General features: G+C 40.3%; 1 protein-coding gene across 5 annotated transcripts; it reads left to right on the top strand.

The window, feature by feature from the left end:
• Positions 1 to 325: 325 nt before the first annotated feature.
• LOC103697778 lies at positions 326 to 13,138 on the top strand. Of its 5 annotated transcripts, XM_039125311.1 has the most exons (7): positions 326 to 754; positions 879 to 1,019; positions 1,258 to 1,310; positions 1,849 to 2,156; positions 4,215 to 4,518; positions 12,562 to 12,639; positions 12,760 to 13,138. In XM_039125311.1, exons 4-7 carry the CDS (start codon positions 1,873 to 1,875, stop codon positions 12,808 to 12,810), a joined length of 717 nt encoding a protein of 238 aa, XP_038981239.1. In that variant the 5' UTR covers positions 326 to 754; positions 879 to 1,019; positions 1,258 to 1,310; positions 1,849 to 1,872; the 3' UTR covers positions 12,811 to 13,138. The 5 variants fall into 5 exon arrangements, with proteins under 5 accessions (XP_038981239.1, XP_038981237.1, XP_038981238.1 ...); XM_039125309.1 differs by lacking the exon at positions 1,258 to 1,310; XM_039125310.1 differs by having other exon boundaries at positions 879 to 1,310.
• The last annotated feature ends 185 nt before the right edge of the window (positions 13,139 to 13,323 follow it).

The raw sequence follows: 13,323 nt of genomic DNA, 5'->3' as shown, positions 1-13,323 counted from the left end.
AGTCCGTTAAAGTGGGTGCTGGAAAAAAAAAAAGCAAAAATTTTCTTAAAGAAAAAATAATGCCGTTACGTAACGTCGCTAAACCTCGTAACGGTTAACGACGATCGCTTAGCACGGCGAAGGAGATAAAACGGGGCGGCATAACGGGGAGCACGTCACCGTAATAAAAGTGACCGTTGATCGCTCGATCAAGGGATGGTAACGTTTCGAAGAAGGATGGAGGTAATCCTGTTTCAGTGAACGGAACGGAAGAACAAAGGGTCGAACCGGGAAGCCGGGGAGGCCAGGGCCGAGAGGGGGTATAAAAGCCTTTTGAGGAAGGTTGAGAAGAGAGCATTTCGTCCGACCGAAGCTCTCAGTTTTCCTCGCTCTTCTCCCTCCCTTCCTCCTTGTCTTGGAGACAAGAAGGCAATTTGAAAAGAAGAAAAAGGGAAGAGCACTGAAAGCCAAAGAGATTCTCCTCGGAAGATCAGAGATTTCTGCTCGATCTTTCTTGTTCCCTTTCTTTTTTGGTTTCTGAGAATTCCACTGCTAATTCTTGTGAGACATAGAATTGATCGAAGGAGCGGCGAAGAATTTGAGCTCCAAAGGTTTGCATTCTGGCACTGTCTTGAATTTCTGTGGATTTATTGGATTAACTTTTCTAATTGGATTAAGAGCAAATCTGGAGAGATTCGAGGATCCAATCTTTATCCAGATAACAGATATTAAGAGTCAAAATTGGAAATTGAAGCTTTCTTTCCCCTGGTTGAAGGTACTTCTTATGTTCTAATCCAAGCTTCTTTTAATTCCCTGGTTACTTGAGATTCTTGCCATATTTTCCCCTGTTTTTCTGATTTAACTGATAAAAAGATTCAATTTCTCGGTTGTTTCTACAGATGTGTTTCCTCTTAATAATCCGTCCGGATTCCTTTCAGTTCGACTGCATTTTAACATGAGCGCCGTCGATCCCTGCTTTAATTCTCTTAAGGTTGATGAAATAGAGTTCTAAACAGGCATACTCTGAGCAGCATTCAGAGGTTTGGACTCCGATAACTCTCTGTTTTTATTCCGTCTCCCTTTATCCTTAGCATGAACTAGATAAGACCTTTCCTTTGATTTCCAGAAGATAAGATCGGGACAAGCTCCGATCGCAGCAACCAGTTCAAAATCCCATGTATTTCAAAAAAATCTTACATGCTAATCGTTTTCCAGATCGTCATCCTCCGATCTCTCTGTTCCTATTGCTGCTAATCTATTTCCTTTGATTCGTTTCAGAAGCCCCAGAAATCGCATTCGTTCGAAGCCCGTTCAATCAATTACAAGCCAAGGTGGTAACTTTTTCCCCGGGATGATCTAATTTGTCCGGCAGAAAATTTTTCCTTGCTTTCTGATACATTTCTTTTTCGATTTCTAAGCTCGAACGTCCTCTGTAGTCTCTACTCTGCATTTCTCCCGTCTTTTCTAAGTTTTCTTAAACGAAGGGTGTTTCTTGTCAGCTTATTTGAGGATGCATTGCATCAAATCTGTTACCAAAGGACCTAATTTGTTGCAGACTGATAGTACCCTGCGACCTGTTTACTTATCCCGTTATTCCTCTTCTTCTCATCGCGTTATGAATGCATAAATTTAAGAGATGCCATACCTGAAGGAAATGGAAAGAAAAAAATCTCTCGCTTCTCATCTCATCTTCTTTCTCTTCTGCTGCTTCTTTCCTTGCTTTCCTCTTCTTGTTTCTATCCATTTTGATCAAATTACCGGGTACTTCATCCTCGTCTTCTTCCCTCTCTTTTACGTCCTCCGTTATGGATGATTAACCATGATTTAAGTGAATTACCGTGGTTACGAGCTGTGCTGGTCTCGTGTCAGGCCTTGGCATTGAAGGGAAAATAGATGGAAAGGGAGCCGAGGAAGCCCTATCACACCCGTGGCTCGAGAGGGCTTAATAATAATGCAGGCACCGGGTCGCCGGCCTTATCCGAACCGGATTTGCTGCTACACTGGGGGAACCGGAAGCGGCTGAGGTGCGTCAAGGTCCAGCGGAAGGACGACGCGGCCGCCGACAACAAGGCCGCCACCACGGTTCGGGTCGACCGTCGGGTCGTTCGGGCCGACAAGGACTCCGGCTCGGCTCCTCTTCCCCGCCGCACCTCCCCGACCCAGCATCGCGCCTTAAGGTATTTCCCTCCTCGCTTTCTTCTTCTCCCGCCGCACCTCCCCGACCCAGCATCGCGCCTTAAGGTATTTCCCTCCTCGCTTTCTTCTTCTCCCAGTGTTATTTTTGTGTCCTTAAGGAGGGGAACGCCGAACGGGGCGTAATTACCACGATAAGAGGGGCGTGGGTAATTATGTCTATTAGTTTCCTTCCCCGTTTCTGGTTAGCTGGGCGCACCGATCACGTGCTTCTGTGTCAGGACACGTGAGGTGTGCGGTATGGCGTGGTGTCCCTTATCGCAGTCACAGCTTACCGGCTATTATCCTGCCGTCTTTTTTTTCCGATCCGGTACACTGGAGAGCGGATGCTGTTTTTGTTTTTTTGGTTTTTTTGTTTTTTTTTCTAAAGCAGATACGTGGCGAGTATAAATGCATCCAAAAAAATTAGAAAACAAAAACAACTTTTCATCTTCAACCTATAAGATACTATCCGAATGACTGAGCATATAACCAGCCATCTAATCCGTAGCTTTATTGGTTTTTCAAAAGATATGTTTGGTTTGGAAGTCTTTATTTCTTTTCTCCTAGGGCGCTAGAAATTGGGATTAGATCGATAAGGCGCCGTGTTGTTTCGTGTTAGAACTCGATCTTGCCCTGAAAATTCGAATTTTTACGTTTTGTTTTTTCCTTGACCCTTAGCCCTGCGGCGTGACTCGTGAGGAAGGAAGACGTAGAAGTCGTCCAGATTGTCCGTTTGTTTTTAGGATTGCTATTTGCGTTGATACAGCTCGACCTGGTGGTACGTGCGTTTCCTTCAAATGTATCACGGATCTCGAAGTCCAGCTGTTTCGCATTCATGAGCGGAGGGGAGTGAGTAGTGGTGTCCCGGTCATGTTTCGGAGGCGGTCTCGGAGCAGCTTTACGTGGTGTAGAAGGTTCGCGCTTTGACCAGACTCGTATCTAGGGCTGGGAGCTGGTTTTGGGCACAAATAATATTAAATTTTAAATAAATTTGATCTAAATATTAATTGAAAATAAATATAGTTTAGATCTGCGGTCGTGATCAACTCTATAGTAATGTTTAATAGCTATCCCGATCTATAAACCTCGCACCACCTACGTGGCCTGCAGCACCAAGTCCTGATCCGCTTGTATGATAGGATTAGGATCGGCCATTGTGGCTCGTCACCCCGTTTTGTAGCGGAAGCGGCGCCCGTGGCCCATTTCTGCCAACCGTACGTTAGAAAATACTTACATTATTTGGACGGCCAAGATGAGAGCTGGGATACGTATAATGTGCGTAGCGTGTCTTCCTGGAGTGGCCCCACTTTTCCCACCGACAAACCGTTTGTTGGCCTGATAGCCGTCCGGGCAAGGAATGCTTCGACATTGTTAAAGATGCTCCGCATTTTTGTAATTACGCATTGGCGCACAGAGAAATCTCTACTAGGGACGTACATATCTGGAATTCTGGATTCTTCGCTTCATCTTCAAATTCTAAAATTAGCAAAAGGCGGTGCCGGGCCACATCATCCAACTGCTTCCATAGTTCCATATAAAGCAGCGCCAGTGTCCACGTGTCGAAACAGCAGCTCACCATCACGGATTTCCCCATCCTGCGCTTTAACTCGGGTACAGTGAAGGCGCAATTCCAATCGGTCCAATCAACCGTTTGATGCATTAGACTCCCGAGCCACGTGGAGGGATGTATGGGGTACGGCCCATAAACTTTTCGATCGGACGGGCCAGAACGAGGTCGTACTTTCGGATGTATTTAATACGGTCCGTATTTATTTTTTTTCACCATTACACTCTCTCGTGCCGGGTAAATCGAACAAGACCAGGGACCCAACATGGAATCTCCTGTGTCCCCTCCGACTCCGAGGCGAACGAGGCAGCAACTTAGGTACACGGATACATCTCCTGGAATTCTGAATCGAATTCACTGAATTGAATTATCCAATGAGTGCTTCGCCCTTTGAAAGATCGTCTCTCCCCTACTTTTTCTCCATGCCAGTTGACATGCATCGTGACTCGTTTTCTAAGTTCTTCGTTTGCTTTGGATTTTTTTTTTTTGTCAGGAATTCGGAAGCAGCGACGGCTGCGGCGGAGATGAGAGGGCGGCAGCAGAGCAACGGCGGTCTCCGGGGGGTAGCGTCGCCGGAGCGGGCGGCGAAGGGTGGGAACGGCGCCGCTTCGGCGTCGTCGGAGGAGAAGAAGAATGGGGGAACGGGCTCGTCGTCGGGGAGCGAGGGCACGGTATGGCCCACGTTCGCGATTGCGCTGACCAATAAGGAGAAGGAGGATGACTTCTTGGTCTTCAAGGGATCCAAGCTCCCCCAAAGGCCCAAGAAGAGGGCCAAGTTCATTCAAAGGACCATTAACGTAAGCCGGATCCATCCCCTCCTCTCTGTTTTTTTTCTTCCTTCTCTTTTTTCCCTCTCTCTCTCTCTTTTTTTTTTTTTCCTTTATATTTTTTCTCCATTTCATCTAGATCAAAATATTGGCATAAAATTGAGTGAAAATTAAGGATTTTTTTTAGGATGTAAGGAATCTTTAGGCGTTGATTAACAACATGGAGCGAAAAGCTGGTGGTTTGGTGCCGTTGGTTTCGACTTTTTCTAAAAAGCGGGGAAAGTGGGGGCGGTTTTAGCGCCTGGATGGAATTCGTCCCCGTTTGGTTCCGGGAATCGGAATTGTTAGGTGGGGCCCGCCTTTTTATTTGTCACGATGGATGGACCACCGTGCATCTCCTTTCCTTTCGGTCTGGTCTGTCTTCCGGTGGTCGTCGTTTAGATTAGGTGGGCTAAAAGTGGGTGCGCATTTGATGGTGGGTAGATTTATAATTTGGTCCTCGTTTCGTTTCGTGACAGGTGTCTCCTGTGTTGGCCTGGAAGGCAGCATCTTATCTTCATTTTTTTTTTTTATTGAAAGAAATGCCCCTGAGCTTGATTAGAATTGCAAAAGCGTCCTTCTGTTTGCTTGCTGCTCGAGTAATAGCGTCACCGCTGGAAGTCTGTGGAAGAGTGGGAATTGTATGTTCGATGATGGTGACAGTTAATTCCATATTTGCCCATGGGTCATTCGTTGGAAACTGAAATAGTTAACGGCAAGGGTAGCAAGTGCATCTCACTCTTGTGATATAGTAGGAATTGATATATGTAGTGCGGAATTTGCTGCTACTTTCTGTGTCTAACGTTAAAGACCAAGCTTTATTTGTTCTTCCTCGTATGGATACATCATCTCATTGTTCTTGTTTTGTGGCTTTGATTCAAACTGTGTTTTAGTCATTCATTTTTGCATAGTATGAACATGGCCATTCATTTTTGTCCTTGCATATGTACTGACTTCAGAATTGAACGATTTATTAGAGTTGTTCTTAGTTAGAGTTCATAAGTAAAAGTAACTGCATCCACTGGGGTGCGTTTAAGCAAGCCATATGAAATCTTTTACCATGGTTGTGAGGACATGTGCCGGCGTGTATTTAGTCCCACATCGGTTATTCGCTGGGTAGATCTTGAATACTTATACAATATCAAGAAATTCAAATAATACCTCCTGGCTAGCCATTTTGGGTGAGGTATTGAGTTGTGGCAAATGATATCAGAGCGGACTCAGCTCATAACCTATGTGGACTAGGAAATACTGCAATATGGATCCATTGGGGCCGACCACGAGCCGATCGTGATGTTTGTGATTAGATTTGAATGGATTTGAATTCTTACTCTGACGAGGACGTCAGGGCTTGAACGGGGGAGTATGTGAGGATCCGTACAGGCGTGTGTTTAGTCCTACATCGGTTATTCGCTGGATAGATCTTGGGTCCTTATACAGGATCAAAAAATCCAAATAATACCTTTAGGTTAGCTATTTTGGGTGAGGTCTTGGGTTGTTACAATGATCCTCATATATTGCATGCTTTTAGCTTATATCTGCATCCTCCAGTTTCTGTTGTGCAGCATTGGATATTGATGCAAGACTCCCCACAAATAACTATTAAAGAGACAAATTTGGCAAGACTAACGAATCTTGCTCGTGTGATCTCTTATTGGTTTTATATGTTCTCATTTTTGTAGTGGTATTGGATATGACTTGTACTTTCAAACATAATCAAAAGAACAAACTTAATTGATTATTCTACAGTTCTGTCATTGTTACTTAGGTGTGTTTTGCAATTTTAGTCCATACGTTGTTGACAACTTAAATCACTACCCTATCAAAAGAAGAAGGCGTCAACTTAGCAATTTCCTAATGGAAACCAGGTTTTAGTGACCTACACTAATGTGACTTTGTTACAATGTACCAATTATAGGGTTCAGCTTGGACTAGGTTAAACTGAACTACTTCAGTTCAATCTATACATTGTTTTGGGTCTGCCAATATGTGCTTAAGATTGGATGGATTTGATGAGAAAATGTCAACCTGATTTTTAGGTCTGATCAGATTGGGTAGTACATTTATTTCTATAGTTATTTATTTCTGAAATAAGGTTGCCCACCCAACACAACCCAAATTCAGATGCAAGTCATATGAAATTGACCAAGCATAGGCCATGTGTGAATTGAAGATTTGGAGCTATGAACATTTTATTGGCTCGAGGTCTCAAGTTCAATTTTCAGTGAGGTCGGGTATGTTTCCTAAAGTTACACGCAAGTCAGTTCACATGTTAACTCTTAGATTCTGCAATGCAAGCAACACTTTTAGTATATAATAGGTAGTTATTGTCACCTGAGTCTTTTCTCATTCTATAAAGAACTAGCCTAATTTGAGAAGGCTCCTTGGAAGGATTGATCTTTTATTTATAACCATTTCTTAGTTTGATAATAATTTTCGAATAATAGACCAACTGCCTGGGTATGAAGAATAAGGTAGGGGTTTGCCATGAAATTGGGTAGACCTACTTTAATTGTCTCATTTTAAACTCACTCAACTAGGAAGAAACCCTCTAAAACTTCCATAAACATAAAAAGAGTCCAAGGAATACAGTCCCATTGATGTGATTGCGCAAAAAAGCATCTAGATAGTATTTCTTTTCTTTGTTTAGGAGAGGCATACTAATATAGTCTAGTATTAAATATAAAGTTGGGTGTTTAAAATATTAAGTTTCTTAGTTGCATGAGGCATCAAAGTCGAAGATACATTCTTCTTGAAGGATCCTTTGCGTTTTAACACAATTTATTTGGTTGATATGGGTATATACTTTGGACAAATGTAGTTCGGCCTAGCTGGTAAGGACTGGATCGTGGACAAAAGCAACTGTCAGGGGTGGAACCAAGATTTCCATTTGGGAGGGGGAAATTAAACAAAAATCTATAAAATAAATTGATAACTTCGTCGTTAAAATATAAAGATTGAAAAAATTATAAAACAGTAACTATTTCTGAAGATAGATATATACCATTCTTGGGAAAATAGTTGTGAATTTAAAACATAACATGGAGTGCACAAATTTGAATAATTTCGGCGATCTGGATATGACTAACAATAATTTAAAAATCAATAAAACGTTCATGTTTCTTCAGTGTTTGGGATGTCACATTACCATCAAACCTTTTTGACCTCGTGTAGGCTGACTGTATTGCTTGTATATTTTACAAGATAGTCACATACTAATGTAATTACCTTACCTACTTAAAAAAGAGTACAATTAAGAGTATATAAAATAAATGATTTGAGTATATCAAGTGGTCGGCTTAATAAGAGGCAGAGGATGAGTTGAAAAGTTACCTTTGGATTTGAATCTTTATTGCTTCAGAAAAAGTATTGAAAAGATAAGCAATGATTTGTGACTTATTAGATTGTGTTGTGGCCGTTTGGAATAGATAGATGCATGAGTCTTCATGTGTGAGAGAGAGTCTTTGTGAGATATTTTCTCTCTGTTTTTTTCCTGTTATCATAGAGAGAACAAAAGTAGTCCTGGTATCGGTGATGCATGCAATATTCAAGTGGAAGGAATATTCCTTGATGGTTAAAAACCTAAAGATCATAGTATTAATCTAGTTCTTTTATATATATTTTGATTTATTACGACCTTTCTTTGCTCTTATCTTAGTCACTTATTTGAGATTGAATAGAAAGGTTTTGCTTATTAATTATAGGGGAGATAGATGGCTTAGATAGTGAGAGAGGGATAGAGAATGAGAGAGATGAGAGGAGGTTCTGAGAGATTTTAGGATGAACTTTAGTAATTGGTTGGTATTTGAATTGTGTTAACAGTTTATTAGATAGGGGATGGTCTCTCTTTCTTTCTATAGATTAAGATGTAATTTATCCCAAGATTTCAAGAGGGTGAGGATTTTAATTGGGTAACACAGGGTTGGCTCCTACTAAATCCATATTCTTGGAGGTCTAAAAGTATAATTTCCCATGTGTTTAGAGGGGGCCTGCAGATTTGCAAGAAGGAAATTCATGGACCTTTTTCCACCCCACCTAAAAAAACCACCCTTGTTTCCCCCTTTGCAGCTAGCTTGAGCATTGATGCTTGATTTTGTCTTAATGATCTTGTAGTTGGCATCGGTTCTATGATGCAAGATCATTTTGGACATTTTCATTCTGTGGTGACCAAGGCAACAAAATCTCTGGATGCCTGGCCATTTAGGGAGTCGAAATTCTGCTAATGAAGAAGAGCTAAGAATTCCTGCAATGAAAATGAGTAGAAATGGCAAAGCCGGTCCATACTGCTCGGTACACACCATGCTAGTCTGGTCTTGCATGTGGCATGATGGTATGCTACTACATGCCAAGCATTGGCGCAAAATAACATGACAAATATGTTGCCAAAGCTAGTGTAGCATGTCACTGGCAAGCATCATTTAGAACCTCCGGACAATTTATGGCTTGAAGCAGGCAACTTTGGTAATGAGGAGTGATCCTTAGCCGACATTATTGGCCAATTTTTTAAATATGTATATTGGCATGTTCTATGAGAGGGAAATGTTGTTGTTGACTGGGTGAGATATGTGAAGGTATGCGATAGGAATGTACAAGCCATTTTGATGCAAACTTGAAGTTTCTAATCGAACATTATTCGACCGTTTCTACCAAAGGTTGCTTCTCAGCCAGCATGGCTCAACTACACCCTTCTATCCTGCACTGTCCCACAAAGGCAAAGGGGGAGAAAAGAAAGGAAAGACACAAGCAGTTGGATGAATGTAAGCATTTCCATGTGAAAAGTATATGCAAGATTCGTCTACAACATAGTTGGCAATCCCAACCATTTATGTTTTCTTACCACAATCTTTTGATAATTATTAGGGACCTTGAAAAATAGCATTGCTTGATTTATATCAAGAGTGTTCTTTCTGTGGGCCAATGTAACTATTCAAAACAAGAACAATGGGTAGGCCAACCAGTGAATTTTGATACTTGATATCTTAAATCTATTCAATAGCTTCATAAACTTCAGTAGTTTTAATATCTGGAAATCTTTTGATTTCATCTATTCATGTTGTGTAGAAAGGATCTAATTATTATATATTGAGTGAGAACTTTCTTGTAATATTTTTGGAATTTTATCGATGTAGATTTTATGATATTCTGTGTATAGTTGAAATTGCTTATGGATCTTTCTAAAATCCGACAAGGATGTTATTTGCATGAGTGGTTGGCAAAAAGTATATAGTGGGTTAAGGGCTTGGTGTGATATTGCTTACCATGATGTTTAAATTGTACTAACTATTTAATGACATTCCCTTTCCTATAAAAAAGAATCAACCATTTTCCCAAGATAAGTTGATCTCCTCTAACTAATTTTGTTGTCAAGAGCCTTTCAACTGTCATATCATTTTAAATGAGTTAACCATGGGATTATAGATATTTTGCTTTTCAATATGAATCCATTTTATCTCCTCATGTTCCTCTTGGAAAGTAGTCCTCGGGCTCTTGCTCCTCGGAGTAGCTGTTTAGTCACATGAGATCTAGAAGAACCTCTTGGTGCACTAATCGCCATGGACTGTCATGAAGGGAAGCCTTACTCTAATACCAAATAGTGCAACTAGCATGATATGCTTGGAGGTTAAGAATAGAAGGTGGACACATAAGAATATAACTGTGTTGCATGGACGCAAACATAAGAGTCGAACTAGGACACATCACACATGTCCAAGTGTCTGACTCGACCAAAGGGAACAAGGTGGTTAGGGGATACATATAAAAAAAACTTGTTAAGATCTTACAGTATTCATGTTTCTCATCCAAGCTTCTCAATAAACTCAAGTTTTTTTTTTTAAATGATGTTTTGCGATACACATTCTTGATCAATCTCTTAAAAGAACAAAATCACTTTAGCATTATTATAGTGTCTTGGAATCAAACTACCTACCAATATTTAAGAACTACAGCTAAAAAAACATGATAACCATCCAAGTGTCTAATGCATATTTGATTCAGATATGTATCTGACCCAGATTCTCATAGCTGAATGCAAGTGTCCAAATAACATACTAATAAGAAGTTTCACTTGGAATTACATGGGAAGAAAGAAATTAGCAATATGTTTTGAAAGACTAGTGAAAATCCAAGTTGGTCTTTACAAAATAAATCTTTCCGCATGTGTGTTGCATAAAGTTACAAGCTTAAAAAAGACTCAATAATTGATTTCATATTTATGCAATTTCTATGATTTTATAGTAAATTAATATATCCATGTCCTTGGAAATCTGACCAGTGATGCATTTATTTAGGACCTCTCAATTGATTAGGCTTGTGGATACTCAGAAGGATACTCCCGGCATAGCATGCACTAATTAAAATAGAGGTAAAAATGTAAAATAAAACTAGCAAGTGAGACTAATGAGATGCGAATCCCTTGAACTCTTTTATGGTGCTCCTTTTAGGTTTATCTGCCTATGTACATAATTTTGATCTTTCCTGTATGTTGTGCTGCTCACCTCGTCGTAGAAATTGCAGAATCTATCTGTTTTCATCTTCTTGTTACCATCATCTGTCATTTTCTTGAAGCATTTCTTATAATGTCCCAATAAAATAATAAAACTTTAAGTGACCTCTTCAGTCTTGACCAAGTGAAATGTCAGCTACCCCACAAACAAGGTGGTTTGGGGTTTTGTCTGTATGCATGTCAGCGTTGGCGTTTCACAATAGTTAATGGGACTTTTAAACTTTCTTTTAAGGGAGGTGAATCCTTATTGCTTGTGTTATTAAAATATTTTGACAAGGGTAACACCTCTTGTCAGACTCTCTATGTCCTTATGTTATCAAAATATTTTGACTTTTTTTTTTTTTTTCGGCGGGGCGGGGCGGGGGGGAGGGAATATTTATTGCATTTTGTCCTAAAATGCAGGTTTATAGATTAATCGCATATAAAGAACCTTCATTTATATATTTGCAAATCAAGACTTCTCTTATCTTGAAGTTTCCATAATAGGACCTGAGTTAACATTTCATCAACCGGAATGGAATATTTATTGCATTTTGTCTCCCTCATTTTTTCCCTTGCTCAGCCCTTTCGAGCTTCTAGATGGTGATCCACATGTGCTTCTCAACATTGTTGTTGTGGAATTTGTGCTGCTTGCCGTCACCATTGCTAGAATTTAAGATGGCTGATTTCATATTGAATTTGGAGATGACCTTGGGTAGCCTAGTTTACTTGCTTGAAGATCCAAGGGCCGAGTAAGAGGAGGAATGGAAAGAATTGAGATAAATATTATATGTTTATTGGAAAGTTATTTTGAATTTCACTTGGGGGATTTTAGGGATATAAGAGGTCTTGATGTATAGATATGTAAAAGAAAACCTCTCTCTCTTAAGCATATAATACTACCACCTTTGCAACTTCCACAAGAGCATGCATCTGTCTTGATCTCTTGATGTGATAGCATGCACAAACTCTTCTCTCACATGGGCTGCAAATCATGCTTCTCTCTCTGATATATACTCAACTGCCACTCCCATTCCCAGACTGCTTAGACCATGTAAGCGAGTATAACTTGTGAAACACAAGTAGTATAGGCGACAACACAGTAGTATGGATTGACATTGTAGGGGATTTCATGTTTAAGACCAGTTTCATAGTTTCTTTAAGTTGTGCTCATTGCAAATGCAGTCCTGATGTGTGGTTTGACAAGACATGGATGTTTGTATGGAAAAGCACCTGGAAATGCAAAGGATTTGCTCTCTGTTATTTTGAGCGCGCTGCTGCCAGTGTTCATGAGGCCTGTTTTCATTAGATTGATGTTGAAACTTGGGAAGTCTGATTATCTGCACTTTATTATTGATGTATTATTGATCAACTATAAAAGTTCTGCTAAGTTGATATCAGCAACTTGCGAGCTAAAAATGATAGCTTGGGCAGCTTCTGCTAAGGTCTTTTATTTTCGCATATATGCTTCTAAATCCAATTTTGTAACGATACTATTGAACAGTCATGACTTTAAGGTATTAAACTTTTTCCCCCTCATTTATGTTCAACAGCTGGTGAGTCCAGGTGCTTGGCTGTGTGATCTGACTCTAGAACGATATGAAGTCCGAGAGAAGAAGGTCTCGAAAAAGGTCAGTGATTTCAATTCTGACAAAATTATGGGTTGCAATGTTAAGAGTCCTGACAGAAAAGGAGAGACTGGGTAGCTATGCTTGTCGGTTTTCTTATTTTCATTTCATTTTGTTTTGCAGAGACCAAGAGGTTTAAAGGCAATGGGTAACATGCACAGTGACTCAGATTAGTAGACGACAAAGGAGAGAGAATCTGGAAGAATAAGCCAGAGATTGAGACCATATTTGAAGATAGTCATACTTGTTTCAAAACATAGAGCATCTATATTGCATTTGATCGCGCGTGCGCAGAGAGAGAGATAGAGAGGGGAGGGGAAGGGATGGGGGCCGGCGGCTAAGTGGAGGGGCTAAGTAAGCGTTGGGAGAGTTTTAAGGGATGTTGGCTTTGTGCAGAGAGAAGCTTGTACCATTCTTGTACAGAACTCTACGGAATACTTTTAGATTTCAAGCATGTTTTTTTTCTCTTTTCAATTATCGAGTGTTGGAATATTTCAAAATTCCAAGTCTGTCCTTCTTTGTCTTTTATCTTTTGTCTAGTGTACTTTCTTTAGTCCCACATTGGAAAAAGATAAAACTCAAAAGATCTTTATGTAGTATTCAACCTTTTAACTTCATGAAGCAAAGAAAGTAAGTAGCTCATGTACACACGAGCCCAATGGAGGTCCAAGGCAAAATTGGCGAATC

Source organism: Phoenix dactylifera, chromosome 4 (assembly GCF_009389715.1).
Source record: "Phoenix dactylifera cultivar Barhee BC4 chromosome 4, palm_55x_up_171113_PBpolish2nd_filt_p, whole genome shotgun sequence".
NCBI lineage: Eukaryota > Viridiplantae > Streptophyta > Magnoliopsida > Arecales > Arecaceae > Phoenix > Phoenix dactylifera.
This window is presented reverse-complemented; position numbering and strand designations above follow the sequence as displayed.